Source organism: Rhipicephalus microplus, chromosome 6, assembly GCF_043290135.1.
Source record: "Rhipicephalus microplus isolate Deutch F79 chromosome 6, USDA_Rmic, whole genome shotgun sequence".
Lineage (NCBI taxonomy): Eukaryota > Metazoa > Arthropoda > Arachnida > Ixodida > Ixodidae > Rhipicephalus > Rhipicephalus microplus.
In genome coordinates this window covers 54,701,340-54,728,170 of record NC_134705.1, presented here as the reverse complement: position 1 = coordinate 54,728,170, position 26,831 = coordinate 54,701,340, and the positions used below count along the sequence as shown (strand labels likewise).

Sequence of the window (26,831 nt, the reverse complement as noted above, 5' to 3'; positions counted from 1 at the left end):
CTGTTCACGAGATCACAGACGAAGACAGGCAGCTTGGAAGAAGCTAATACATAATCAGTACCCTAAGAACTGGTCAGATTATAAATTTCTTGCCGTTGTATTTAAACACACGGTGGCCCAAGCCAAAGAAGATTATGATAAAAGACATTTATATTTTCTCTCGAAATCCAAAAAGAAGAAAGCTTTATTTTAATATATGCGATCTCGCAAAATCCTGCTGTCTACAATAAATACTGATTATGAAAAACTATCATTGGAAGAAACGAAGAACTCTTTAGAGTCGATTGGCAGAGGTCTAGAAATTAGATTTTCTTCGAATATGGCTTTCAACTGGTAAAAGTCTAGCATAAGCACTGACTTCGAAAACGTAACGCTGTCTGAAGCATCAAAAGTCATTCGAGATCTACCATCGTCAGCTCCTGGTCCAGACGGAATCACAGTTCCTATGATTAAAATTTTATTCAAGCTATCCCCCGGCGACGTCCTCAATGTTATAAACTACTCTTTAAAGAATGCCTGGATACCGTATGACTGGAAAATATCTAAGGTAATCCCATTAATAAAAAAAGCAAGGATTAGGTTTTACCATAGAAAATATCAGACCCATCTCGCTAACTTCGAACATAGTGAAACTCATAGAGAAGGTTCTAAAGGGCCGAATAAACTCCTGGATGACGAATAAGGTCATGTTAAAGCCAAATCAAATTGGTTTTCGTTGTGAATGCTCAATTTGGTGCGCCCATGCGGATTTAGAGAGTCGAATACAGCTTGCTCGTAAAAGGAAACAGTACGCCGCATTAGTAACTATCGACAAAGCTAAAGCGTACGACAGTGTCGAGCACTCTATTCTACTGACCACCTTGCAGTCTAAAGTTTCCTCAGTATATTACTGAGTGGATAGCAGAATTCCTAAAATCAAGGGAATTGTATTGCGTGAAGGATGGCTGTTGTTCGCATAAATTCAAACAGAAACGTGGTGTTCCCCAAGGGTCCGTCCTATCTCCAGCATTATTCAATATACTGATGAGCTCTATTCCAATTGTTCAGGATGTCAGTGTCTACATTTATGCAGATGATATCGCGTTCTTCGCTGCAGAGAGAGACATTTACTCACTACATCAAAAACTGCAAAGATATATTAATACACTAGAAATTTGATTGCAATTCATTTCATTGTCATTGAACATCAGTAAATGTGCGCTCTTGGTGTTTCCTATAGCCGATACAGTTTCAATTTCTGTATTGTATAATCGGGAACCTATTCCACAAGTTGATACAGTCAAGTACTTAGGAATGATTTATAATGAAAAGCTAAATTGGAGCCCTCACATTGAATATATAACAGCAAAGGCACAACGGGCGTTAGGTTTATTACACAGGTTAAGCAACAGAAAATACGGGCTGCGCAGGCACACGATGTTAAATATATATATAAAATGTATGTGCGACCAATATTGGAATTTGGGTGTGTATTATTCTCGGGGGCCGCTGGTTATAAAATTAAATCGCTAGTAATGTTAGAGCGAGAAGCCCTGCGAATATGCCTGGGACTTCCCAAGTTCGTGGCGAATAATGTATTGTATCAAGAAGCACGATTGCCAACACTCCTCTGTCGATTCCGCATTCTAACGGTTCAAACCTTCTTAAAGTTCTACAGTTTTCCGGCGCGAAGATTAGAGTAGGCATTTATCAGCGACCCTGACTCTTCCTTTCTTGCACATTGGCCTCGATTTCATACCCCTCAGATAATTTTGGTTAAAAAGAAACTGGATTGCATAAATGTAGACATTAGCACAGTAATTGAAACTAATTCTTCAACCATCAACATTAGAATAGAGTACGATGAAATCTTCCCCCCACAAGCCAAGTTGCAATCTCTTAGATTTTTGACCACTACATTAAACGATTACTTGGTACATGCAGAAAAAAAATGTAATAGCTACAGATGCTTCTGTCGACAATGAAAAGGCAGGCGTAGGAATTACGTCTGATTTCCTCGGCTGGTCTTTTTCAGTAAGGCTTCCAGATTTCACTCCTATATTTGAAGCCGAGCTAGTAGCTAATATTTTAGCTCTTCGTAAAATTCCTACGACCGAGACCAGTGCAATCATCCTAACAGACTCACTTTCGGTGTGTGCAGCTCTGACAACCTCTGAACAATCTTGTGCCCTAGCAGCGTTCCACACATTAGCACCGCCGCATTTAAAACTCCTCAAATTAGTGTGGGTCCCAGGTCACTGCGGATTACAATTAAATGAATTGGCAGATGCTTTGGCACGAGCATCACTCGATGGACCAGTAATTTCAGTACTTCCCGAGTTAGAATACTTATCAGGGGTTAGATATAGAAAATTCGCTATTTTTACAGATAGTTTAGAAAATATCACACATTGGACAGATTATCAGCACCTCAAGTTTCAATGGAAAGCCCTGTGGAGTCCGTCAAAAAAACTTGAAATTATAATCTCTAGATTCCGGTGCCGTGTCCCCCCATTAAATTTTTGTTTACACAGAGCTGGTCTGACACTTTCCCCCCTTTGTCCGTTCTGCGAAGAATCAGAAACTATTGAACATTATTTTGGCTCATGTCGTAACTATGCATTAATTAGGAAACGACTTTTAGATATTCCATTTGCGAAGCTAGGTTTATATATACCAGAGAAAATGTTCTAAGTTTTGGTGCCTCTGTTTTGGGAAATTGCCACGGAGATGCATTCGATGCGGTGTGTAATTTTATTCAAGACTCTAAACGTCTTTCAACATAAAGCCCACGGTAACAGATACCCCCCCCCCCCAAAAAAAAACGGGTCAAAAAGTAATTTTCAATTCTGGATAAATCCGTGACATTCCAAATTAATCGGGTTTGGCAAAACCAGCTGTCTGGTCGGCTCCTAAAATCAAGTTGTAGCTATTAGTGTCTACTTTGTTGTTGATTCTTTTTTCTCACTATCTAAATCTTCGGTTTCTTTCTTTTTTTTAACATACTGTCTTTACTTTTTTTTTCGTTGTAAGCAATAATGCAGTTATCGTCCATATGAGACTATATGATCTCTTGGCCAATCCCCCAGAGTGGGTACGAGCCATGGAATAGAGGTTACAAACAAACAAACAAACAAATGGCGGAGATGCATTAATAAACCGCACTGTGTTTTCGGAACCGCGTTTCAGAGTGCCATATATAATGGTGACCCGGACTACGAACGCGACCTTCCATGGAGCAGCGTGAGCATCTCGACAGCCTCAGCCCTGGTACCGCTGCTACTTCATCCGGCCGTGTACCCTCTTCGGGTGTTGTTGGAGCTACTACTACCATGACGCTACCACAGCTGTCGATCCCTCCTTATGGTTAATTCAAGTCGAGAACAAGTTCCGCATTCATCGCATCACGTCAGAAGTCCGCAAGCATAAACTCCTCGTTGTAGCGTTGCCGCGACAGGCAATGGCCGAAATACGCGACATCCTCGTGGGCCCGCCTGGTGACACTCCATATACGACAGTCAAACAGGCTCGTCTTCACTGACTCGTTCCGCATAAGCATCGGCGCATTCAGCAATTTCTGTGCAACGAAGAGCTCGGGGAACGCCGTCTCACACTGTTTCTACGTCACGTTCAGTACCTGCTTGGGGACCAGCCGGACGTCTAGCAAACATCCATAGTACGTGAGCTGTTTCTACAGCGTCTTCCACCTACTATGCAAATGGCTCTTGTCCCAGCTCAGGATAAGCCGCTGTCGGAGCTGGCAGAAATGGCCGATGACATGATGGACGTTGCTCCGGCAGTCATAAACGCTGCCCACAGCTCTCCGATTTTCGAAGCAGATTCCCTTCGAGAAACGGTAAGATCTCGCAGCTGAAGTCGCCAAGTTGCGTCTGCAATCGCTGAGCATTCGCAACCTAAATGACCAGCCTCATCCACATCGACCATCTCTCACCTCGGCCGCTCCGCTACGGCCCCTCCACCAGCCCGAGCGCTGCTTTTCACCGCAGAACACATGCTATTATCCCCGGCGTTTTCGTGCCGCGGCTCGCAGATGTTTGCCACCTTGCTCATGGCACATGGGAAACGCTCCAGCCGATCGTCAATAACAGCGGTGGGCGATCAAGGCCAAGCATCAAGCCACCTCTTCCACATCACCGACAGAACCACAGGTCTGCGCTTGCTGGTGGACACTGGAGCAGAAGTCAGCATAATTCCAGCGTCCAAAACTGACGGGCGTCTTCGCGAGAAACACCAAGTCAACTCCTTTAAAAGCGATCAATTCTTCGGTCATTGCAACTTACGGACAGAAGTCTCTGACCCTTAATGTCGGTCTTAAGAGGAAACTGCAATGGTTATTTTGGATAGCAGACGTACGGTACGCAATCTAAGGCGCCAATTTCTTGACGCATTTCCATCTGCTCGTGGATATGAACCGCTGCCGCCTGGTGGATAGCTATACCGGCTTATCGGTCACTGGTTTTCTGTCACGCGCTACGGCCCTAAACACCACTTTCGTGAAACCACCCACGTCCCCATATACAGCTCTGCTCAACGAATTTCCGGAGATTACAACGCAGTTTTCCATTGTTAAGACCCCCAATCACACTGTGACCCACTGCATCGTTACCACAGGCCCACCGGCTCACTGCCGCCCTCGCCGACTTGGCCCTGACAAACTTCGAATTGCTCGCAACGAGTTTGAGCATATGTTACAGTTGCAAATGATTCGTCCGTCATCAAGCTCGTGGTCGTCGGCGCTACACATGGTTCCAAAGAAGAACAATGACTGGTGGCCCTGTGGTGATTATCGGGCTCTAAATGCAGTCACCGTTCCAGATCGATACCCGTTACCCAATATTTAGGACTGTACTGCCTTTTTAACCGGAACAACTGTATACTCGAAAATTGATCTTGTGAAAGCTTATCACCAGATCCCCGTTGAACCTTCTGACATTCCCAAAACTGCAATAATTACCCCATTTGGGCTCTATGAGTATTTACAAATGCCTTTTGGTTTGAGAAACGCAGCTCAGACATTTCAGCGTTTTATCGACGAAGTCACAAGAGGCTTGCCGTTTTGTTTCGCCTATATCGACGATCTTGTTGCCAGCAAGGACGCTGAAATGCACAAGGCACATCTACGTCAGCTTTTCACTCGACTGCGTGATTACGACCTTGTCATCATTGTAGAAAAGTGTCAGTTTGGAGTCTCGGAGATAGCATTCCTCGGACATCAGTTCACTAAAGATGGCATCACTCCTCTACCTGACAAGGTTCAAGCTATCCTCGAGTACCCGCCTCCCACGTCCATACGCAGTCTACGACGTTTTCTCTAACTCATCAATTTTTATCGCCGCTTCATCCCTACATGCTCTACACTGCTGCAGCCTCTGGAAGCACTACTCTCGACTTCGCAAGCCGAGTCAGCCGCACTTCCCTGGGACACGGTCGCGGATCAAGCTTTTGCCGCCGTTAAGACCAAGCTCGCCCAGGCCACTCTCCTGCATCACCCTTCACCAACTACTCCATATAGCCTCATGGTGGACGCTTCTTCAGCAGCAGCTAGGGCTGTTCTTCATCAATGGATAAATGGTGCATGGACTCCAATTTCCTTCTTTTCCCGCAAGTTACGCGACACTGAGCGCCGATATAGTACTTTCGGACGGGAGCTTCTCGCGGCTTACCATGCGGTGAAGCATTTCAGGTACTTCCTTGAAGGGCAACAATTTGCCATTCTTACCGACCACAAGCCCGTTGTTTCGGCTTTATGTTCCTGCAGTGCCACGCACACTCCTAGAGAACTTCGACACCTTGCTTTCATTGCCGAATTCACCACAGGCATACGTTATGTAAAAGGCAGCTTTAACAGTGCAGCGGACGCTCGCAGTCGTGTTACCATCAATGCCACCACAGGTACCACCAACCTTTCATTGTCCTCGCTCGCCGAGGCACAGGCATTAGACGATGAGCTTCCACAACTCCGATCCTATACTTTCCTCCGACTAGAACAAATCAACTTTATCGACGACGACGTTACGCTCTGGTGCGATGTTTCACACAGCTGCACTCGTATCTATGTTCCTTCACAGCTTCGTAGTGCTGTTTTTGACACCCTCCACTCCATCTGCCATCCAGGCGTAAGAGCTACGCAACATCTGGTCACTGAACGCTATGTCTAGCCGTGCATACGCGATGACAATCGTGACTGGGTTCGCACTTGCAGAGCCCGTCAGCGTATAAAGGTGCGACGGCTCACCAAGCCTCCATGGGGAAAATTCCCTCTCCCTGATGAACGTTTCGACACCATTAGTTTGGACATTGTCGGACCATTAGCTCCATGTCGGGGAAATACGTAATTGCTTACGTGTATTGACAGGTACACTAAGTGGTCTGAAGCAGCTCCAAAGCCTGACATCAAGGCAGAAACAGTTGCTCGTACCTTTCTTGCTACCTGGATTAGCCGTTTCGGTGTACCATCAACGGTGACTACTGATCGAGGCAGACAGTTTGAGTCAGCGCTTTTCACCTCTGTCACAACTCTACTGGGTTGTGCGCGTATTCGCACAACTGCGTATCATCCAGCATCAAATGGCTTAGTGGAGAGACTCCACCGTCATCTAAAAGCAGCACTCGCCTCGCAGCCTCACGCCGAAGATTGGGTATCACACCTCCCAATCGTGCTTCTCGGCCTGCGTTCAACACTTCAGCCAGAACTTGCCTGCTCTGTAGCCGAGATGGTTTATGGCTGCACACTCCGTTTGCCTGGTAACCTTGTCAGCAACATTACTACGCAGATTGTTTCGGATCCATCTTCTTTCGTTCAGCGTATGCGGATCTTCATGCAAAACTTGCGCCCATCATCAACTTCAGCTCACACTAAGAACGACGTTTTTCTGCCGGCAAACCTATAGACATCTTCACGAATTTTTGTTCGTGTCGATGCGTCTAGCCGTGCTCTTCAGCCTCGCTATGACGGTCCTTTCTAGTCATCAAGCGTTCTGAACATCATTTTACAATCCTACGTAATTGGCATGAAGACACAGTCAGCATTGAAAGGTTGGTTGGTTGGTTCCTCAACACCTTGGCGCAACCCACCTAGGGGCATAGGCCATGAATGAGACGGTGCCTTGCTTTTTAAATTAATTGACTTCTTGAAAGAGAGGGTTGGATTAATTGGGTAATATAGGTAATGATAAAAATGTCTTAAATTTCTGAAAAAAAGAAACCCTGAAAAGAAAACATATAAACATAGAATAAAACTATACATAAAACAACTGAAGTTACTTATGTTTAGCATACCATTCTTTTAGATTCTCGTAAGAAATTTGTAACAGCGGTAAAAACGCTCCTGTGGCTGAATCTAAATGCGACTGCGCCATATGAAAAAAGCACCAGAAGTGTCAAGTTTAAGCCTAACATTCGTAAAGGTTCTTTTAGTAGATTTTCCCTTTGAGTTTTGAACTTTCGGCATGACAAAAAGAAGTGCTCCAAAGATTCCCTCTCATTACAATAAGGGCACAAAGGCGACTGTGCTAGACCCGACCTGTGAAGGTAAAAGTTCAATGAGGGGACTCGACAACGCAGCGTGGTAATCACTATTTCTTCCTTTCTTGATGAACACCACTTGTTCTTCCAAGGGAACTTTAGCTGTGGGTAGTCTGATACAAACAAAGGGGATTTTTGAAAGTTATTGGCCGTTGTGCGTTTTTCAAAGCGTGCTGCTGTGATATATTCCGAAGTAGGCAAAATAGGTAAAACAGGACAATCAAGGGAAGATACAGCTAGTGCATCTGCATGCTCATTCAGAGCTAAACCTCTGTGGCCTGATACCCAAACTAGTCAGACGAGTCGCACATGTGTAGAAATGAGCGAGTAGAACGTTTCTAAGGTAGCCGAAAAAGTTGGTGAGCTTAAGACAGTACAGACCGAGAGACAGTCTGTTAGAACAATCACCGCTGATAGATCTTGCGGCACCTTACGCAATGCAAGGACTATTGCCAGTAGTTCAGCTTGGTAAATAGGTGTAAAGTCGGGTAATCGAATTGAGAAAGCCCAATCTAGAGAGGATGATACGATTCCTGCGCCAGCCTTCCTTTCTTAAACCAAAGCGTCAGTCGCTATCACTATGGATGTTTCTAGATTGGCCAAATGATTTTCCAAAATGCCTTTTATATACTGATATGGTAATTTTTTTGCATTATTGGGATATATATTGTCAAATTCTATCCTAGTTGCATCTACAGTGTTGAGTACAAGTGTTTCCCAAAGGTTAACTCTTAACGGCTCCAAATGTTTCTGAGTAAATATTACTTGAGGACACCTTAATTTAGGCCATTGGTGGTTGAGGAATGAAGTCTGCTGGTTAATTAACACATACTGCGCCCTCCGCTGAGGTGGTGCATAGATTTTAAGGAATCTACGTACTGTTAGAATATGAAATCTTTTGATAAGAGAAGGCAGGCGGAATTCTTCGTATAGCATGTTTGGCAACATATTTGGGTAGCCCTAGGCATAAGCGTAAAGATTCGCGTTCTAGCAGAATCAGTGGTCGAACTTTGTAGACCGGAGTGCCAGAAAACAAAACACAGCCGAATTCTAGTATTGGTCGAATGTACATGCAATATATCATAACGAGCACGTCTCTACGCAAACCGGCACGGTAATTACTGAGCCTGCGTAGCAACCCTACGGCACGTGCTCCTTTAGCAGCCATGTTTTCTATGTGGGGACTCCAGTTAAGTGTTTCGGACTCGGTTACCCCCAAGTACCTAACTGACTCGACCTGAGGTATGGCGTCCTGTTGGTACATTAGTGAAATTCGCACTGGGGCATTTTGTGCGAAAATATGATGTACTTTTGTTTGTATTGAGGCATAGGTTGATATCCTCCATGGCACGTTTCCAGACTATTCATGTATGTATGCAGAATCAGGTACAGTGTGTGAATGTCCGCCGACGCAGCAAAAAATGCAATATCATCGGCATACACACAGACCTGTACATCTTGCTGTATGGGAATGGTACATTGTAGTGCTATAAATAATAAGGGCGACAGTACTGACCATTGCGGTATACCTCTCGTTTGCCTGTATATTGAAGAGTTGACACCAGATTGCGAGCAGTAGAATTCTCTATCACCTAAGAAAGCATGGATCCAGGCCACAAAGTATTGAGGCAGTCCTAAATTCTGAAGTAAATCTAGCAGTTTAACATGCTCCACGCTATCATAGGCTTTTGTGATATCTAAGGCTACCAAAGCTGAGTATTGTTTCTGATATCGAGCAAGTTGAAATCTGCTTTCGAGATCCACGTGCGCACACCAAATGGAGCCTGAATCCAGTCTGACATGGGCTCAGTGTCAGTTTTTCTGACATCCATCAATCTATACGTGTATATAAAATTCTTTCAACAAGTTTTACTAGGTTCGATGTAAGTGAAATGGGCCTGATATTATCTAAGGTAAACCCAGCACCTTGCTTTTATAATAATGGAATCACTTTTCTCGTTCTCCAATCAGGTGGCATCCAAGAGCTTGAATAATAATTTAATCAATTTAGGTGGCATCCTAAATAATCTGATTAATAATTCAATCAGATTTAGGTGGCATCCAAGAGCAAGTGATTGTAATTTCGAGTAGGCCAAGTGGGTATATTTTATGTACTAATTTTATCACCGATGTCGTCATGCCATCAGGACCAGGAGCCGAATGGGGTAGTGTTCTGACTACGTTTGCTAATTCTGCAGGCGTAACTTCTTCAAAATCCTCAGCCCTTTGGGGGGACTGGGCTTGGTATGAGAGAAGTGTCGTAAAGTGACATTCTAGGCCCTGAGCTATATCTTCTAGAAGGGCCTTCAGTTCAACTGGTGATGATACTACAGATTCTATATTTCTTTGTACTGGAAGAACTTTCTTGGTTCTCAGAAAGCGATAAAGTGCTTTTCTATTGACCGGCTTTGACAGGAACTCACATGGGTCGTTGTTAAATTTGTCCTTCGCATTAGCGATGGTTCTCTTAAAAATAGCGGCCGCATACTTATAATCTCTCCAGTTCCTGGGACACGAGTTGAAGATTAATTTTTTTCCATGCAGCCTTTCTTAGTCTATAAGCCCGCGAACAGTCCGCATTTCACCAAGGGTTTGTAGACGGTTTAGAGCTTTCAATGGTGAATGTTGATTTATTTACCTACTCTTTTAAAATGTCGCTAATTCTGATGGCGTCTAGTTCTGCATCATTCGTTTCGTTAGATAAAGCGCCTCGTAAGGATTTCTCGAAAGTATTAAAGTTTACATGTGTTGCGGAAGATCTATTCTTGGACGTTGTTGGACATACCACCTCGAACAATATTGGCATATGGTCACTACTTGTTCCCGAGTTAATCGCAGACCATGATAAGATGGAGAGGTTAGCGTTAGAAAAAGTTAGATCGAGTACCGAGGAGGACTGATTACACATAAAAGTGGGAGTTTTTGTGTTTATGCATATAAAGTTATTATTGTTCACCCAATTCCATAAACGTTTGCCATTCAGATCTTTTTTAAAACCCCAAGAAATATGATGAGAATTGAAGTCACCTACTAATACAATATCTTTTTAGCAATAGTGAACTGCAGAATCTAGGACGGAAGAATTTAGAACACCCGCAGGAAAATAAGCATTGATAAATGAGAATGGGAGGGACCCAGGAATAGTAATGCTTATTGCTGAAATCTCGCTTTCTGAAGCCAATGACTAATAAATAATTTTAGCTCTATAAGCGATTTTAGATGAGATAAGTATTGCCAAACCTCCACCCCTAGTTGGGCGGTCTGGACAAAATGTGCGGTAATTTTTAATCCTAAAATACTTATTTTCTGCAAGCCATGTTTCTTGTAAAGCAACATATCAGGGGAATAATTATCGCAAAGTTTAAGTAAGTCTGTAGCTGCTGAAAAAATGGAGTGGCAATTCCACTGTAGTACTTTTAAATTCCCTATTTTGAAGAGATACCAGCAGCACTCACTGCTTTCTCTAAGATGCTATCCTTTAAAAAATCCTTTTTTGATGGGTTTTCCTTCTGATATCTCTTATTTCTTGATTTAGGAAAAATTGAGGACCGTTGTGCCTCAGGAGAAGCACGTCGTTTCATATTTCTTGAGTCAGAGTCCATTTGTTCTGGTTGTGAGACATGAGAATCGGAGTCCGAGCTCCAATGTAGGTCCTGTACAAGAGGCATATTTATTCTATGGCCAGTATTCGGCGTGTCTGGCTTTGACTTCGAAGGGCCTGGTTCCGATGGAATATCAGTAACCTTAACCGGTGAAGGTGGAGAAGGGGGCACGGCAGGTTGGTTACCTCCCTGCAATATTTGATTCAACTGAGTGCTCACAATTTGTGCCAATGACTCCGTTAGGCTCACGAATAGAGATTACATTAGTTTCGTCATGGCCTTTTCCACCGTTCATGTTATTAAATCTGGCGACGACGACTCAATCATCTGGTTTGCCCGGTTGGCAACGGAGGCATAGCCACGTGAGCGCTCAGAAAGAATAGATCGGGCCTCACGCCGGGAGCATCGTTTTTGTTCGATGATTTCTAGAAGTTGCAACTCGCATGTCCTCATGGGGCAACTTTCATCATCAGCTATTACCAGTTATTACCTGCACTAAGTAGACATAGTCTTTTACAGCTTCAAGTGCACTAGTACAAATCCGGAAGCGCTGCTCTCTTCCGAGGTTGTTGTGCATTACTTTCGTTTTCTGCAGAATGATTTTAAGACCTACCTTTCTGCTCTCCTTGTGTAACTCCGTATTCATGAGTTGCAATTCGTCCCTTAAGTTACTGAGCAATGCAATGTCATCGGTGAAGCGCAGGTTACTGAGGTACTCTCCATTAACTCTTATCTCTCACTGTTCGCATTCTAGACCTCTCAAAACCTCCTGTAAGCACGCGGCAAATTCCATTGGACAAATTGTATCCCCCTGCCTTACACTCTTCTTGATTGGTATTTTGTTGTTTTCTTTATGAAGCACAATGGCAGCTGATTCCTTGTAGATTTCTGCCAGTATGTTTATATATGCTTCGTCGACACCCCAATTCTGCAGTGTCTGCATGACTACTGATATTCAAAGACGATGGTCCTTCTTCGGGACCTTCGACGCAAACTTTTTGTCTATCTGTCTGTCTGCCTGTCTGTCTGTCTGTCTGTCCGTCTGTCTGTCTGTACATTTGTCCGTTTGTCCACCCTTAACGATACCGGGTACGCTAAACGGCACCAGAGGATACTCTAAACAGCCCGCCCCATCCGCAGCGCCCACCAATATTGCTCAAGATTCAGCGTTCATACTTGTGCAATTGTCAATTAAAAAGCAATTATTGCGCATATCTGAGGCACCAAAACAATACGTATATACTCTGCATGTGCGTCTTTTTGTAGAAAAGGCACACATAAGTAATTCTAAAGACCGTAGAATTTATCACGCTGCGCTGACCATGCAGCGTTTCTACAAAAAGGCGCCTTTTTCCAACACTTTGCTAAGACAACATTGTGGTGGCACCTACACGTTCCATTGCGTTCTACTCCTTATCACCTCTGAAACGGGTGCGCATCTCAACTTGCGTCACGCACCACTGTAGTTGTCCGCCGCTGCCGCCTCTACCACCGCCGCCGCCGGTGTATGTAACCATATCACACGAAATTGAAAAGAGAAAAAAAAACTAGCGTTTAATGACACAGTGGATCTCGAACCAGGGTCCACAGGGTGCAAGCTCAGCATTCTACCACTGATCCACGCCGGTGCTTTGGACTAGGTGGCAAACTAGACTTAGGCAGGCTTGACGTAGGGGAAGCAATAGCGTTAATGCGACTTGTAAAACGTTTTAAAACAGCACAATAACAACCAATCATCACACAATGCGAATAGCGTAACGAGTGGATTGTCCAATGCTCCAACCCTTTACAAAAGCTTGTTCTTCTTTGCCTAATAACTGCAGTGCATACCCACTTCAGGCATCATTCCTCATCGTCGTCAGCCACCGCATGATTGTCACGAAATTCCTCGGAAGTATTTAGAGGATACCAGGTATCTCAGAAGAATGATGAAAAATAGCATAGCAAATACCAGCCTATTACCCAAATTTTTTTGATAATAACACCGTAATGGGTATCAAGCAAGTGTGCTTGCTGTAGTTACCCAATGAGTGTTTGGAAAAAGTTCTGAAAGGCCGCTCTTCTAGCTTTAGCTGCGACTGTGCTGCGCCTTACGCGCAGGCCTGGCGTTTTTAAGAAATCGTAGATGGGTAGCGGTAACATTGGTCCTGTGATTTAAATTGTTCACATTTAAACTTATGGTGATTGAGTGCTTAAAAAAAAGAATGAAACTATTATTATGCATACTCTTCTCACAAAAGGGCAATGTAATATTAGCTACGTCGCCAAGGGCCAACTGACACAAATTGCGTTCTACGATAAACGAATGGCAACAACCAACGGTGTTCTCAAACTCACAAGTACCAGAAACCTTTGAATAGGAGTGCTTCTATTTAAAATCACAGCCTGGACTTTTGGACTGGCCGGGGCCTGTGCAGTGCTCTTCATTGAATAGGCTTATGCTACTTAAGACTTCAAGAAAATTATGAGCTCATAGAACACAAGAAAACCACGAGCTCATAGAACGCAATTTGTTTAAGCTGACTGTTGGCGACATAGCCGGCATCACTCTGCCGGCCGAACCCAACCTGGTAGGGCCGGGCTGGTATAAGTAAAGCTTTGTTGGATTGTTTCTGAGCCAGGATCGAGCCCGAGGTTAGCCAGGCCCGTATTACGCCCGGGTTTCATGTAAATGGCATTGCAAAAACTCTGTTCATTATTCTTTAACCTCCCAACTTTTACTGTTTCAGATAATAACAGATCAGTAACACACATCAAAATGGCAAACATGAGCCCCTCCCCTTGTAAAAAAAATGCCACTCCTGTGCGGTAGGCGCTCCACAGTCACAACGTAAGCTAGAAGAGCGGCCTTTCAGAGCAGATTTGTCTTGGAGCCCTCGTATCGCTTACATGAAGAAGAAACTGACCATGATCACCCACGTCCTAAGGTTTCTTGCGGGCAAATCATGGGGTGCATCTGTACGAGCCATGCTTCAACTGTATGCTGCAATTTTTCTTGGCTTCATGCGCTACAGCCTACCTGTGCTTGGCAAGGCCCGCATAACAAACGTACACGTCCTCCAGTCGTTACAAGCTCAAGCACTGAGAATATTCCTCGGGCTGCCGAGATGCGCATCCTCAGCAGCGACTGTCGCAATCGCTCATGAATACCCTATCACAACCTACATTCGTGTCGATGCTTTAAGAACGCACATAAGACATGCCACCCGGATTCAATCGCATCACCTCGCCTCCCTTCCAACTTCCAGGCCATGCTCTGCGTTCTGCTCTATTATTGCCCCACATCGCACGGTGATTCCCACGAACTTCACGCACGCAGCAAGACCGTCGTTACCATTGTGGTGTCTACATCCACTGGAAGCCCTGATAACCATCCCCGGAATGCAAAAGAAGAAAAACTTGTCAAATTTGGCCCTAAAACAAACAACATTACTGTTTCTGCATGAGAAACACAGTGGACGCATTCACATTTACACGGATGGGTCGGTCACTTCAACAAGTTCAACAGGCGCAGTGGTAATTCCGGAGAAATTCATCACGATAAAGTTCAGGATCTCGCATCTGACATCATCCACGGCGGCAGAACTCGCCGCCATTCGTGCCGCTCTGGAGTTTCTAGTTGAAGAACTGCAACAGACATGATCAATAATCTCCGACTCCAAAGCAGCTCTTCAGGGCATTGCCTCGCCATATCGTCATGGACCAAACGAACAGCTAATTGCTGAAATACGACTGCTTCCTCACCGGGCTATAGAGAAACAACATGACATAGCGTATCAATGGATACCAGGCCACTGCAGCATTGATGGAAACGACCGTGCAGATGAAGCAGCCCGAACTGCTCATGATGATGCCCCTTGTGTAGCTATACCATTATCAAGAACGGACGCCGCTGCAAGGCTTCGATCACTTGCACAAGAACTGACACTCACTCAGTGGAATTCACCGGCATTCACCAACGTCCGCCTCATAATTTGAACCCACCCCTACAGCTCCGTCTTCCATCAGGAATAACCAGAGCAGAGCAGACACATTTGTGCCGTCTGTGGATTGGGGTGGCCTTTACGAATGCTTATTCGTTTCGAATCGGAATGGCCAGAAGCCCGACATGTGACAACTGTGGCTGCGCAGAGACTTTCTCCCATCTTCTCTGCGAGTGTCCCCGCTTCAGCGTGCCAAGAAAAGAACTGTGAAAAGCTTTAGATAGAATAGACAATCGCCAATTTTCCGAAGAAAGGGTATTAGGACACTGGCCGAGACCGTCCTCTGCACGCAAGGCATTGAGAGCATTGTTGCGCTTTCTGCGGGCAAGTGGTCTTAGACACAGACTGTAAACAGCGTCGTGGATCGTCTGATGACCTTCTCTCTCTTTTTTTACAACGTCTCTTTTCTCTCATTCTTTATCCCCCTTACCCCCTTCCCCAGTACAGGGTATCCAGCCGGTCTGAGAACTGGCTAACCTCCCTGTCCTTCCTCATTTATTCCTCCTCCTCCTCCTTTCAGAGCATTTCTAAAACACTCATTGGGTAACTACTGCAAGCATGTGCACTTTCTTGGTATTCACTAGGGCAGGAATAATACACTTTTGGGTAGTAGGCCGGTATTCGCTATGCTATTTTTCTTCATTCTTCTAAGAAGCGTGGTATCCGCTGAACACTTGCAAGCAATTTTGCGCCAATAGTCCATGCAGAGGCTGACGACAATGAGGTAATATGGCTGAAGTGGGTAGGGGCCACGGTTATTAGGGGAACAAGCTTATGTGAGGGTTTGAAGCATTGGATGGCCGACTCGTTACGCTACTCACATTGTGCACCGACAGGTTGTTGTTTTGCTGCTTTAAAACGCTTTATAAGTCGTATTACCGCGATTGCTTTCCCGGCATCCAGCCTGCCTAAGGCGAAGAACGGCTTTTGGGCTAGTTGGTTAGAATCCATAGTGATATGTATATGTCACGTTGCTCACGTTTGCTGTTAAAAGATTGTCTGTTGTATATATTATCTTGTGTGCCATGAAAAACAAAATTCAGTTGGTAGTCAGTGCTCGTGTTGTCCTCTTTGCTTTCCTAGCCTCGCCTTTCGTTTCACGTTTCTTCTGGCACCTTCGTGCTCGCGCTGCAGCCCTTATCACCATGCCTAAGGCGAGTTTGACAACAAGTGCTAAGCACTGGCGTAACTCAGTGGTAAGATATTGGCCTGACACACAGCGCACCCGGGTTCAAGCCCCACTGTGTCATTGGTGGAAGAGTTTTTTTTTTCTAATTTCGCACTATGTGGTTACGGACACTGGTGGTAGCGGCAGCGGCAGCAGTGGTGGCGGTGGCACAGAACATTTGCGCGTGACCCAAAAAGGGATCTCATAACAGCTATCGCTGTCGAAAGTCAACGTCTGCAGGTTGCCCGCGCTTAAAAGGGAATCTCATAACAGCCTTCGCTGTAAAAAGTCAACGTCTGCAGGTGGCCCGCGCTCTGCTTTTCCTTCATTGGTGTCTGCAGAGGACAAACCTTGTTGCGTCGCATAGTTGCACAAGCTACATAGTTGCTTCATTAAGAACAGGAGGGACCACATGCACTACCCATCGCATGCGTGTTACATACTACAAAAATGACCGTCACTAAGCTCGTCGAAGCATCTCTGGGGGACATGCGTCTTCTTGATTACCAGTCACGTGACTCTTCTCGCATACATCTCGTTTTCCTGCATTGTTGCTGCCGCGAGCCTCCATTCACAGCCAAACTACGCTTCCCTGTTCGCACCGAGGCTTTCCGCTTTAAGTGACTAGGTGACCCACCTGGTTTCGGTCACTGCGATGAATCACGCTCCCTACTCCCAATACGCCACGTTTGACGAAGAGCGCTAAAGAATCCGCTGGCACATTTCTTTCAAGGTTCACTTCGGCGCTTTATTTGACATTATTTTGGAGACAGTGAGGCAGATCGTGCTTTAAGACTACAAAAAACTGCACGCGACGAGGCCCCAAGAAAGGGAGAAGGGTACAATATTAGTCAAGTACCGCTTACATACTGGCTTAATGAACAAAACTAGACGAATAATAAACTGTTTTCTGAATATATGCAGCACTTGAAGCAGGACGTTATTAAGTGTGTAGTAGAGCAGAGGCTTGTTTGTTCTTGGACTCTTTGAATGTACGCCGTGTTGTGGACGGCATTTCGCCGAGGGTCAATAAAGGCTTCAGGGAGGTTTTCCCAGATCGTTTTTGTTTGTCTTACAACGTGGTAGTTTACAATAACGACGTGATAGCCTTACGTAAGTTAAATGACGAGGCTCAAGTCAATCGGAGGGAACTAGCGAGCCTTCCAGTGAGCGCTAGGTCATACGCTGCCGTGCTAAACGAGGTACTGCTGAACGTCATTCCCGTAGAGGCCGTAGTTCACTACTACAAACGGGAAAGCCTGCGGTAAGGTTCAGTTTCAATGGACGCCAGCGGTACACAACCTTCGCAAGAGGAGATGAGTCATCTGCTTCAATTTCTTATAATTAAAGCGGAGTGTCATGATACATGCGCAAAGATATAGACTCCAGTTCTGATTAACAGTTGCAATGCCACTCAACTTCCGCAACCTTCCATCACCTCCTGCTGCCAAGGTTCTTCACAATAGGACAAATACTTCTTCCATGTCCTACGTTTTCTGTGCGCGAGAAGGCATACTGCTGAAGAATGCCCTGGACATCTCAGTGTAGCAGAGAAGCAGAATTTGCTCCCAGTGGATGGTCATCGCTACGAGTGAACCACCAAAGCACACCTCGCACAGGGCTGCAGCCGCCGAGTCAAATGCAAAGTATGCGAACGTCATCATGTATCTACAATGTGTATTGCGGGGACAACTGAAAGTAAGCGTGCCGAAACCAAAAGTGCTTCTGACGTTACGAACGGCATGGCTCCAGCACTCTCCTCTGACGTTCTTCTTTTTTTCGTACTTAGCTGATGACACCGACGCACTTCTGTTACGTATAGTGTGTTTTGGGCAGCGGGAGTGAAAGAACATTCTTACGAGGAAGCGCTAACAGGAAGCTCAAGCTCATTTCTATTCGGGAGATGGATTAGGTAACAAACGTGTTTCGACATCAGTGGCCTCAACTTACTCAACGCGCGAAGTTTGCCAGTGTTACGCTTCAGTGTAAACACCACAACACTTTAGTGCAAGTAGAAGCTGTCGTCGCTCCTTTCATCTGCGGTAACATCATTGACTCGTCAACGATTAATTAGCTTCACGCAGTAGTCATTTCAGAAGGTACACCATTGACGGATGCATTTGTTCTCCCAAGCGTCAAGTGCGAACCCAGAGTGATGGTGTCATCCATTGGCAGATATGGAGCACTTCCGGTAATACTTTCTTCTGCTTCATGTGGAGCAAGTCTATTTCATTGGCGCATTGAGAATGCTCCTTGCATGTTCGGTTGGCAGGTCTGGAGCAGCTCCGTTGCGAGATACACTCCACGGAGCAACTTTTCCTGCTCCGCAAAAATCGGCGGATTTGACCGGAAGTTGCAAGAGCCCCGTGCCTTGAAACAGTGCCAACTTTGGGTGCGCCAACGGTTGCCGGTCGTTTTAGCTGCGCCTCACACTGGATCTTCCGTTTTTCTACAGTAGCATCGCTGTGCCCAGCCTGCCCACTCAAGCAAAAAGAGAGAGGCGCGCATCGAGTTACATTCTGACCGTGCCATCTGCTCCTGAGGAAGCACGTGTGTTCCGTTCGTAGATTCCTTTCTGTTACCCTCAGTCAAAGTGGAGCGCTCCGGCGCAAACTTCGTGGGTCTCTCCTGATCCACCTTTGGATGGCGCCATAAGACTACCTATTAGATCGGATAAATTGTTGTAAGTAACGTGAAATAACAGCGAAGTCACTTGGTGTAGGGTAACTGAGCGTTAGTCGAGATTAACAAGAAAATGGGATGGACTCTCCCACAGAATGTGATGATGATCATGAAGAAAAACATTTATTATAAAAGAGAGAGGTACGGGGCCAAAGCATGACCCCGCTACATGGTCGGCGTCCTTAGTCCGGGACACCGCATGCTGAGGCTCCTACTCGTGCCCGTCTCACCAGAGCCCGTTGAGACTCTAGTGATGAGCAGTTGAGGAGGGCATTCTCCCATGCCTCTCGGGAAGGGGTAGGGGAAGGGGGTAGGTGGGGATTTTTCGGACATGCCCATACCATGTGGGAGATATCACAAGTCTCCCCACAGTGTGGGCACCGCCCATCTGTGTTCGCATCGAAATGTTTTAGGATTGCAGGACAGAGTAGAGTACCTGTCTGCAGGCGCACTAGAGTTTGCTCTTCCGCCTTACTCAGCCCCTTTGCAGGAGCCGGGTAAAGGCGGTGAGTGTCGCGATAATAGGTCAGAATTTCTTTGAACCGCAGCAGTGGTGTATTGGCCTCCGAGTCATAAGAGCCAAGGTGAGGAGCCCGGTGGGTAAGCGCTCGGGCGGCCGCGTCAGCGGCCTTATTACCTCGTAAGCCCTGATGGTCAGGAGCCCATACGAAGCGTTTCGGGGCTGGAACAGCGAGAGCCCGTTTTAGAACCCAAAATGGGAGGTCCATCAACTGTCAAGGAGCAAGTGGAAGGTGTGGTGGGGGTAGTGGTCAGAAGAGGAGAAAGGCACCTAAACTCTGCAGCCCGGTCGGGAGCACGGCCTAGTGCCTGTTGAAGGTGTGCGAGCAGTCATACCGGCGTTCTTCGAACAGATGCCTGTGAGGCGGAGGGTTTATCTTGCTCGTCACGACAGCTTTCGGAGCTCGATTTCAGTGGTATTGTAGCAAAGTCGTTCCCGAAGCAAGATATAAAAATAAGAGGGTCAAAAAAAACCATCGATTTCTGAAATGGCCAGGATGAAGTTTCACTACCAAGGACATCAGCGACGGATCCAGTTAGTGTTGCCATTTCTTTGAAGAAAGAAACCGTTCAATCTTCTGTAAAACTTATAAGGCCCCTTACGAGAATGGAACATGTAGAGAAGATCGCCAATAAAAAATGTCGAAAGTAATGCGCGAAACAGGTACGAGAAGAACCTCAGTGGTGTTTGACGCCTCTTCAAACGGAGCATAAGGGAACCTTCTATATCCTACTTTAAGAGGGACCTGAAGGTAAAGACACTCTTGATGTCGGCTCTCCCTTCGACAACGCCACAACATGAGACGGCCACTGGCCTGAGTGGCTGCTGCAGTATTAGCATTAGGCAGAGCTCAGTTCGAGTGACATGAATCGACACCGTCGTCATGGTGGCATTAATGGCACTCTCGCTGATGTCTCTGAAGTGTTCTGGTCACTAAGAAGGCACTCACGTGTTAAAAAAGTGCGCAGTAATAATAATGCGATTTTGACTGAATGCTGTTTCAAGAGTTACAACATATTTCTAACAGATAGTGTGCCCTGATCGAAGCTGCTTCAAGTCAACAGAATCCACAGTGTTGTACCTGTAGCTGCGGTGGGATACTACAGTGAAAGCATATATTGTCATTGTTAAGCGTGTGTCAGTTAGTGAAGTGCACATATGTTAAGTTAAATTGAGGTTAACACATCTACGAATAATTCCTGTCTTTTTATCGTGGAGTTTCATATTCTGATAAGGAAGTGACGCTCTAGACAGATAGTCGTGAACTGAAGTTGAAGATTCTGAGACGCATTATATTAGGAGTTCTCGACACTCGCGCACATAACGACAAAATTGTGGCGAAATTTTTTGGGGGCAGAATGTGTGAAACGATGAATTCTAAAAAACGATGTCCGCATAATGACGCAGTGATGGACTGGTCTTTGTTACTCGAATACGCCAGTCGCTGCTAATGGGCAACGAGAGACAACGGACTTCAATTGCACACAGAGACGCGCAGTCAGCTTTTCGAAAATGCACACGCTGATATCTTGTCGTTCAGAAACGCACAGGAGAATACTCCCACTGGCACTACCTTGGAGGTAAAGGTCCAGTGCCTATATATACGGCGTGCCGAGTCAACGCCTGTGCAGCGCGAGCAGTCAGTTAAGAAACTCGCTAGCAGACGCTGCCTACGCCGGTTATGGAAGGTGATAGAGGGCGAGGATAGCACAGGAGAGGAGAGGGGGACGTCAATGCGCAATGGCGGTGTGAACGCCGCTAGGAAGGATGCCTGGAAAGAGAGAGAGAGGAGTGTGGGCAGGCTTGCAGGCGCTGCCTGCATCACTGTTGCGAGGTGAGAGAAGGGGCCGTAGGAGCGGAGAGAAGCTGAGTCGGACGCACGTGAAGTGTGGCCATGCCGCAGAACAAAATGAGCTAAACTGCAAAACGCTTCAGATTGAAAAATCTAGGATTGAATGGGACTTGAACACGCATCGTTGAAGAATAAAGTAACAACCAGCAATGAAATAATGCAAAATGCACAACTAACGGATAACTCTGTGCTTCCAACCTTATATAAACTACTTAGCCGAATTTTTTCGCCGTCATGAGGTGCACTACAAAGTGCGCATATTGACTTGGGTGTATGTGGGGCTTTGCTTATTTATTTATTTATTTATTTATTCACAATACCTTACAGGCTCCTAATTGGATCATTGTGTAAGAGGGGCGATACATGGTAAAACATGACTTGAGATAAATATAAAAAGATGAAATCAAGATAGTACAATATGGAAAGTGCACTGTGATCTGAACGATTGCCAGAAAAGCAATAGTAACACCCCAGTAGAAAAACTTAAGGATATCCTAAAGGTTATCCTAAAGGATCTTCTGGATAACGATCATTGGCACATTGGGTGCTTGCCTACTTCCTTAAGGTTACGGCGGTTTATGGAGTAATAGGTACTTTTTCTATGTGTTTGTACGAGTAGCCGCAAGGTAGTCTACAACGGGTTCAGGAAAGAACGCTATTTCACCTTCTGCTGGGAATGGGTTGCGTGTTCTGCGCAGGCCTGCTCTTTTTTAACCCGACAGTGTTTTATGCTGGGGTCCACTAAGTCTCCATTGGCGTATTTGCGTAATGGATGTTACGTTGTAGAATATGCACAAAGGTATAGAGAAAAAAACTTGAAAAAGTTCAGCTGCCGGTAGTCGAACCTACACTTCGCGATGCTCGAAATACCTTGGCCACAGACCATACAATCTCCAGCGTGCTAAGCTATTATATACACCAATTGACGTTCGGGGTACTCGGAGATTCGCGACACTTTGTATTCTTTTAACCACTAACGAAAAGCCGTGAACGGCTTGGAGGGACTATTTTAAAGGTCGTCTACCACACACGTTACGATGCGCACATACTCCTATGGGCGTCATTTCTAAAGGCTGCTTCTACAGGGATAACCTCTTGATGGGGGCGGTTTATACTTGTTATGCTTTTCACGCAACCTTGAGGAGTTAGAGCACGAAGGTCCCTTCGTTTTGCTGCGGCGGCCACATAAGTGAAAGAGGTGGCTGTTCTTAGGTGGAAATTGTGGCTGTTCTTAGTTCGCGCTCATATTGTGTGAAATTCTGGGTTCGCTTCATGCGTAATTCTTTGTGTTTTAGCAGCGCCCTTCAAGTATAGAGCTGTGACAGTTCTTGCTTTGCGCTTGTCCTTTTGCGTCTCGTCTGATTCTGGAGCACGCTTCAAGTTTTGAGTGTCTTCTTGTTCTTGGAGTGACATTCCAATATGTTGCTTTAACATTAATACTTATCTCTTGCGGTAAAACAGTACCCAATAAATGCTCCACTACCTCTGCGTAGACGCATTCCATCATTGGTGCTTTGCGGATTCCCATAACAGAAAGATGAGCAAGTTTTTTTTTTTAAGAAAACCACCACTGGCTGTTTTTGTCGCTATGTTTTTTCTTACTCTTTTGTGCACGTTTAGACACTCGTTGAGTTCAAACAAACTGCGACAGCGGCGTATCCGTGTATTTATTCAGGCAATGTGTACTTAAACTCGAGTCATCATTGTTATAGACGAGTTGCCGCCTGAAACGCCCGAACAAATGTACTTCACTGTGACTTTAGCTCCTACCATGAACCAAGCTGTTCATAGACAGACAGACAGACAGACAGACAGACAGACAGACAGACAGACAGACAGACAGACAGACAGACAGACAGACAGACAGATAGATAGATAGATAGATAGATAGATAGATAGAAAGATGGATAGGCAGACAAATAGATAGATAGATAGATAGATAGATAAATAGATAGATAGATAGATAGATAGATAGATAGATAGATAGATAGATAGATAGATAGATAGATACGCATGAAGAATTAGAATTACTGTTGCCTATTCTCTATGCACGAATGAGGCGTATTCTTACAATTTAGGATGGTTTGTTGGTATACTTTTTTTTCCGATTTAAGTTGCCACTTTGCTAGGTATTCTTCGCATCATTTGCAGCCTTCCATTTTCACACTTACGTTGCAGCACTGAAAAAGATGTTATCGTGGACAACATTATGATTCCTGGAGGCTCGGTTGTATTATTTAACCTATGGGCTGTCAATCGAGACCCTTCGCTTTGGAGAAACCCACATCACTACGACCCCACTCGCTTCCTTTGTGAGGATGGCTCCTTGATGAGAGAAAAGCCTGCTTATCACGTCGGCTTCTCCTTTGGTGAGTATAGAATCCCTTGAGGTAATCCTGAGTGTGGGCCCAGGTTCTAGCCGTAGTTCTTTTACTATGTGTGTAACATCAGGCAGATGTTCTTTTTTATCTTTTAAAAAAGTTTTATTTAAGAAGACTGCCTTGTAATATTATGAGGCTGGCGCGTCATAAGCCATAAAAGTCAAATTTTTTGCGACACGTCCGTACGGTAAAGCGCTTTTGAACACTGATGTCTTCCCTACATGTGTGAGTTTTACGTAAACGCGGAATATATTGTTCACCCTTTGGGCAGTGCAAAATCAGCTGAGGAGAGCTGACGCTGATGCCAGAAGCCTGATTTTTACTGGAAAGAATTTGTAGTGTTTATCGCTTGAAATAAATGAAACTCAAAGACATACAAAAGTAAGGCAAAGAAAACACCTGGTTGATCAGTACGACAAAACAAAGGCGGATCTTTTTCATCCGTGTCAACTATCTGTCACGTTTGGTAGTCCCGTGCTTCTAAGTTGGGTGCCTATCAAAATTGTAAACTCAATAAAATTTTAGGTGTGCTGTTTCAGAAAAATTGGTCCTGCGACGGTCATTTTGACTTCGTTTTATCTCGCATGGGTAAATGTGGGGGTGTTATTGCAAAACTTTGACATAACCTACCTGTATTATTAAAGCTAATGCTTTAAAACACGCTTATTTTGTCTGATATTAATTACTGTTTTTGGTGTGGGAAAATTCCCCACTGCGAAGAAACCTTAAAATACTCATGTTAAAAAAAGGGCTCTTCGTTCCATAGCAAACGTTGAATATCATGCGCACACAAAGGATTTCTTTCTTCGTTTCAATGTCGTACCTGCACATAATTTGACTTCAAATTACCCATAAAATATTAAAAATCAGTTTTTGAAAATTAACATGATCTCATCAATGTCGCGAATCTAAGCGGAAAGGGCCCTTTCAATTATCTGCGAAAACAAAACTTCTGGACTGTTCCTTTTGCCGAACTGTATATGGAAAACAGATGTTCGGTTATTGTTTGCCTCACTTGCTCATCAATCTGCTGAGTAACTGTATATAGAAAACAGACGTTAGGTTATTGTTTGCCTCACTTGCTCATCAATCTGCTGAGTAACGAAATGGAAATAGAAAAATGCACTATAAAAGATATAAAGAAACGCTTTTGTAAGTAATTTCATGCAAGAGTAAATACTGTACTGAAGAATGGTACATTTGCATTATTTATTAGTAAACCATTTTGCTTTAAGATTGCCTCGTGATAGTTATTTATACATATTTTGTACAGTTTGATTGTGCATAATATAGAAACACTGGTGTCGGTTCTCACATTACTTTATTTTCTCTTGTTCTTTCTTCGTGTATTTAACGTGATCGTTCTGCCTTTTCGCGACAGTACTTGAAATAATTTGCATGACGACATTTGGGATATTTTTACTTTCATGTGTGTTAAGCGTGAATAATTGGTTTTGTGCTAGTATTTGCACGTACTTGTGTTCTGGACTGTATGACTTGTATATGGGAGCTTTGACTTTCTTCAAGCGAATTGTTTCGCTTCTCGCCCAAGCTTGCCCACATGTTTTAAGATGTAAATAAACTCTGATTTTATATTATTTGAATGGTCGAGCAAGAACTAACCAGTATGCAGGAATGATGGTCATCTACCAACTACATTTAAAGTTTTCAAGCTGTTAACACGTGGTACTAACAAAAATACAAACTGGCCAATACAGCTGTAAACTGTGGAGTTGTATGCAAGAAGCTTGAAACCTACAATTTCTTTCACGCAGGAAAAGGATCATGTCCAGGAGAGCCGTTCACTTTGATGCAAATATTTTTGATGGTAGCCAACATGCTTCAGAGGTATAAGGTCGAGCTTGGTGAACCACTCGCCTGCGATCTCGATGACCCTGCAATCGACCTTGGCGTGCTGAAAAGGACGAGGCTGCGCTTCCAGCGTCGCTTCAAGAATACGATCACATGTAATGGGGTACACCAATAAAACATCATTTCTCATTCGCATCATTATCTTTGTCTCGGATAATGGCCCTGATGTCGACAGCTTGCATTACGTATATCGTGGTATAATGTGCACGAGAGCGTCAAGGTGCATTCTGTTCACAAGCTTTTTAGTCGAGTAAGAATCAACATATAGAGCAAAAAAAAAGCAAGGAGCAGGGCATTCGTGTTCGCGTTATTCTGCATTATTGCAGGCTTTTGTTGGACAATCACTTGAATTCTAATCCGGTGATACCAACCAGCCCTTTGATGTCATACTGGGTATAGTGAATTGGTTACAACTTTGAAAGTCCGGGCATTTTCCACGCAAAGGTTTATGCCTACAAGCATGTGCCAATGACCGCTCTTCAGAATGACGTCATCACCAAGATGATTGGTGACCCTATATCTTCGAAGAACATGGCGATAGTATATGCGAGGGACTATTACATCATTCGTGGAGGTGGCCGGCTGCCACGCTTAAATTGTTTGGAAAGGGGCGGGAGGGAGTGGGTGGCCTCCAAGCTTTTTCAGTTGTATCCGATTCTAGTCCGTAACATCAATGCTAACGCTTTTTGATCAATGACGTGAGTTTCGGAAGCTGTGGCGCTGAGCTGGCGCATATACGAGGCACTTTACTGTACCTTCGCTACAGTACTCCTGTTCTCTCCCGTGCTTGCACATCGGCTATACGTATACACTCTAGGGCTAAACTCAGACGTGTGCCCTAAGCATTCGCCTAGGAGTACCTCGATGCACTTCTACATGAGGCCCTATTGCAGAAGCACGTGCTTGTCCAGCTCGTGTTTATCTTCACAAATCACGGCGAGTACATCTGGGGATTCTGACAAGGCATCATGACCATCCACTGGCAGACACTTTTAGCACACGACTCGATGCAGAAGCAATAGCTTCTGCATCGGGTCCACATGTGATCACCGACAAACAGCGCTGGACGATGCCTAAGCCGATCATGCGACTTTCGATCCCAGGAATGACAAAAAAGTCAAAAATATCAACTGCTGTTTTTATGCATTTCGCTTTGTCGTATATTGTCTATATGAACGGATATATAGTGAACATTTTTGCAGATGGCCCTGTGACGCAGGCCTCCTCAGCAGCATGTTTGACTCTGC

At 44.9% G+C, this 26,831-nt stretch overlaps 1 protein-coding gene across 1 annotated transcript in view; it reads left to right on the top strand.

Annotated features, from left to right (window-relative positions):
* The window catches only part of LOC142765262 (cytochrome P450 2C54-like), a 59,956-nt gene extending 34,237 nt beyond the window's left edge, over positions 1 to 25,719 (top strand). Inside the window, exons 6-7 of the mRNA XM_075865976.1 lie at positions 23,510 to 23,700; positions 25,488 to 25,719. Coding sequence (XP_075722091.1) covers positions 23,510 to 23,700; positions 25,488 to 25,699 — 403 coding nt within the window. The 3' untranslated portion in view covers positions 25,700 to 25,719. The remainder of the gene's footprint in view (positions 1 to 23,509; positions 23,701 to 25,487) is intronic.
* The last annotated feature ends 1,112 nt before the right edge of the window (positions 25,720 to 26,831 follow it).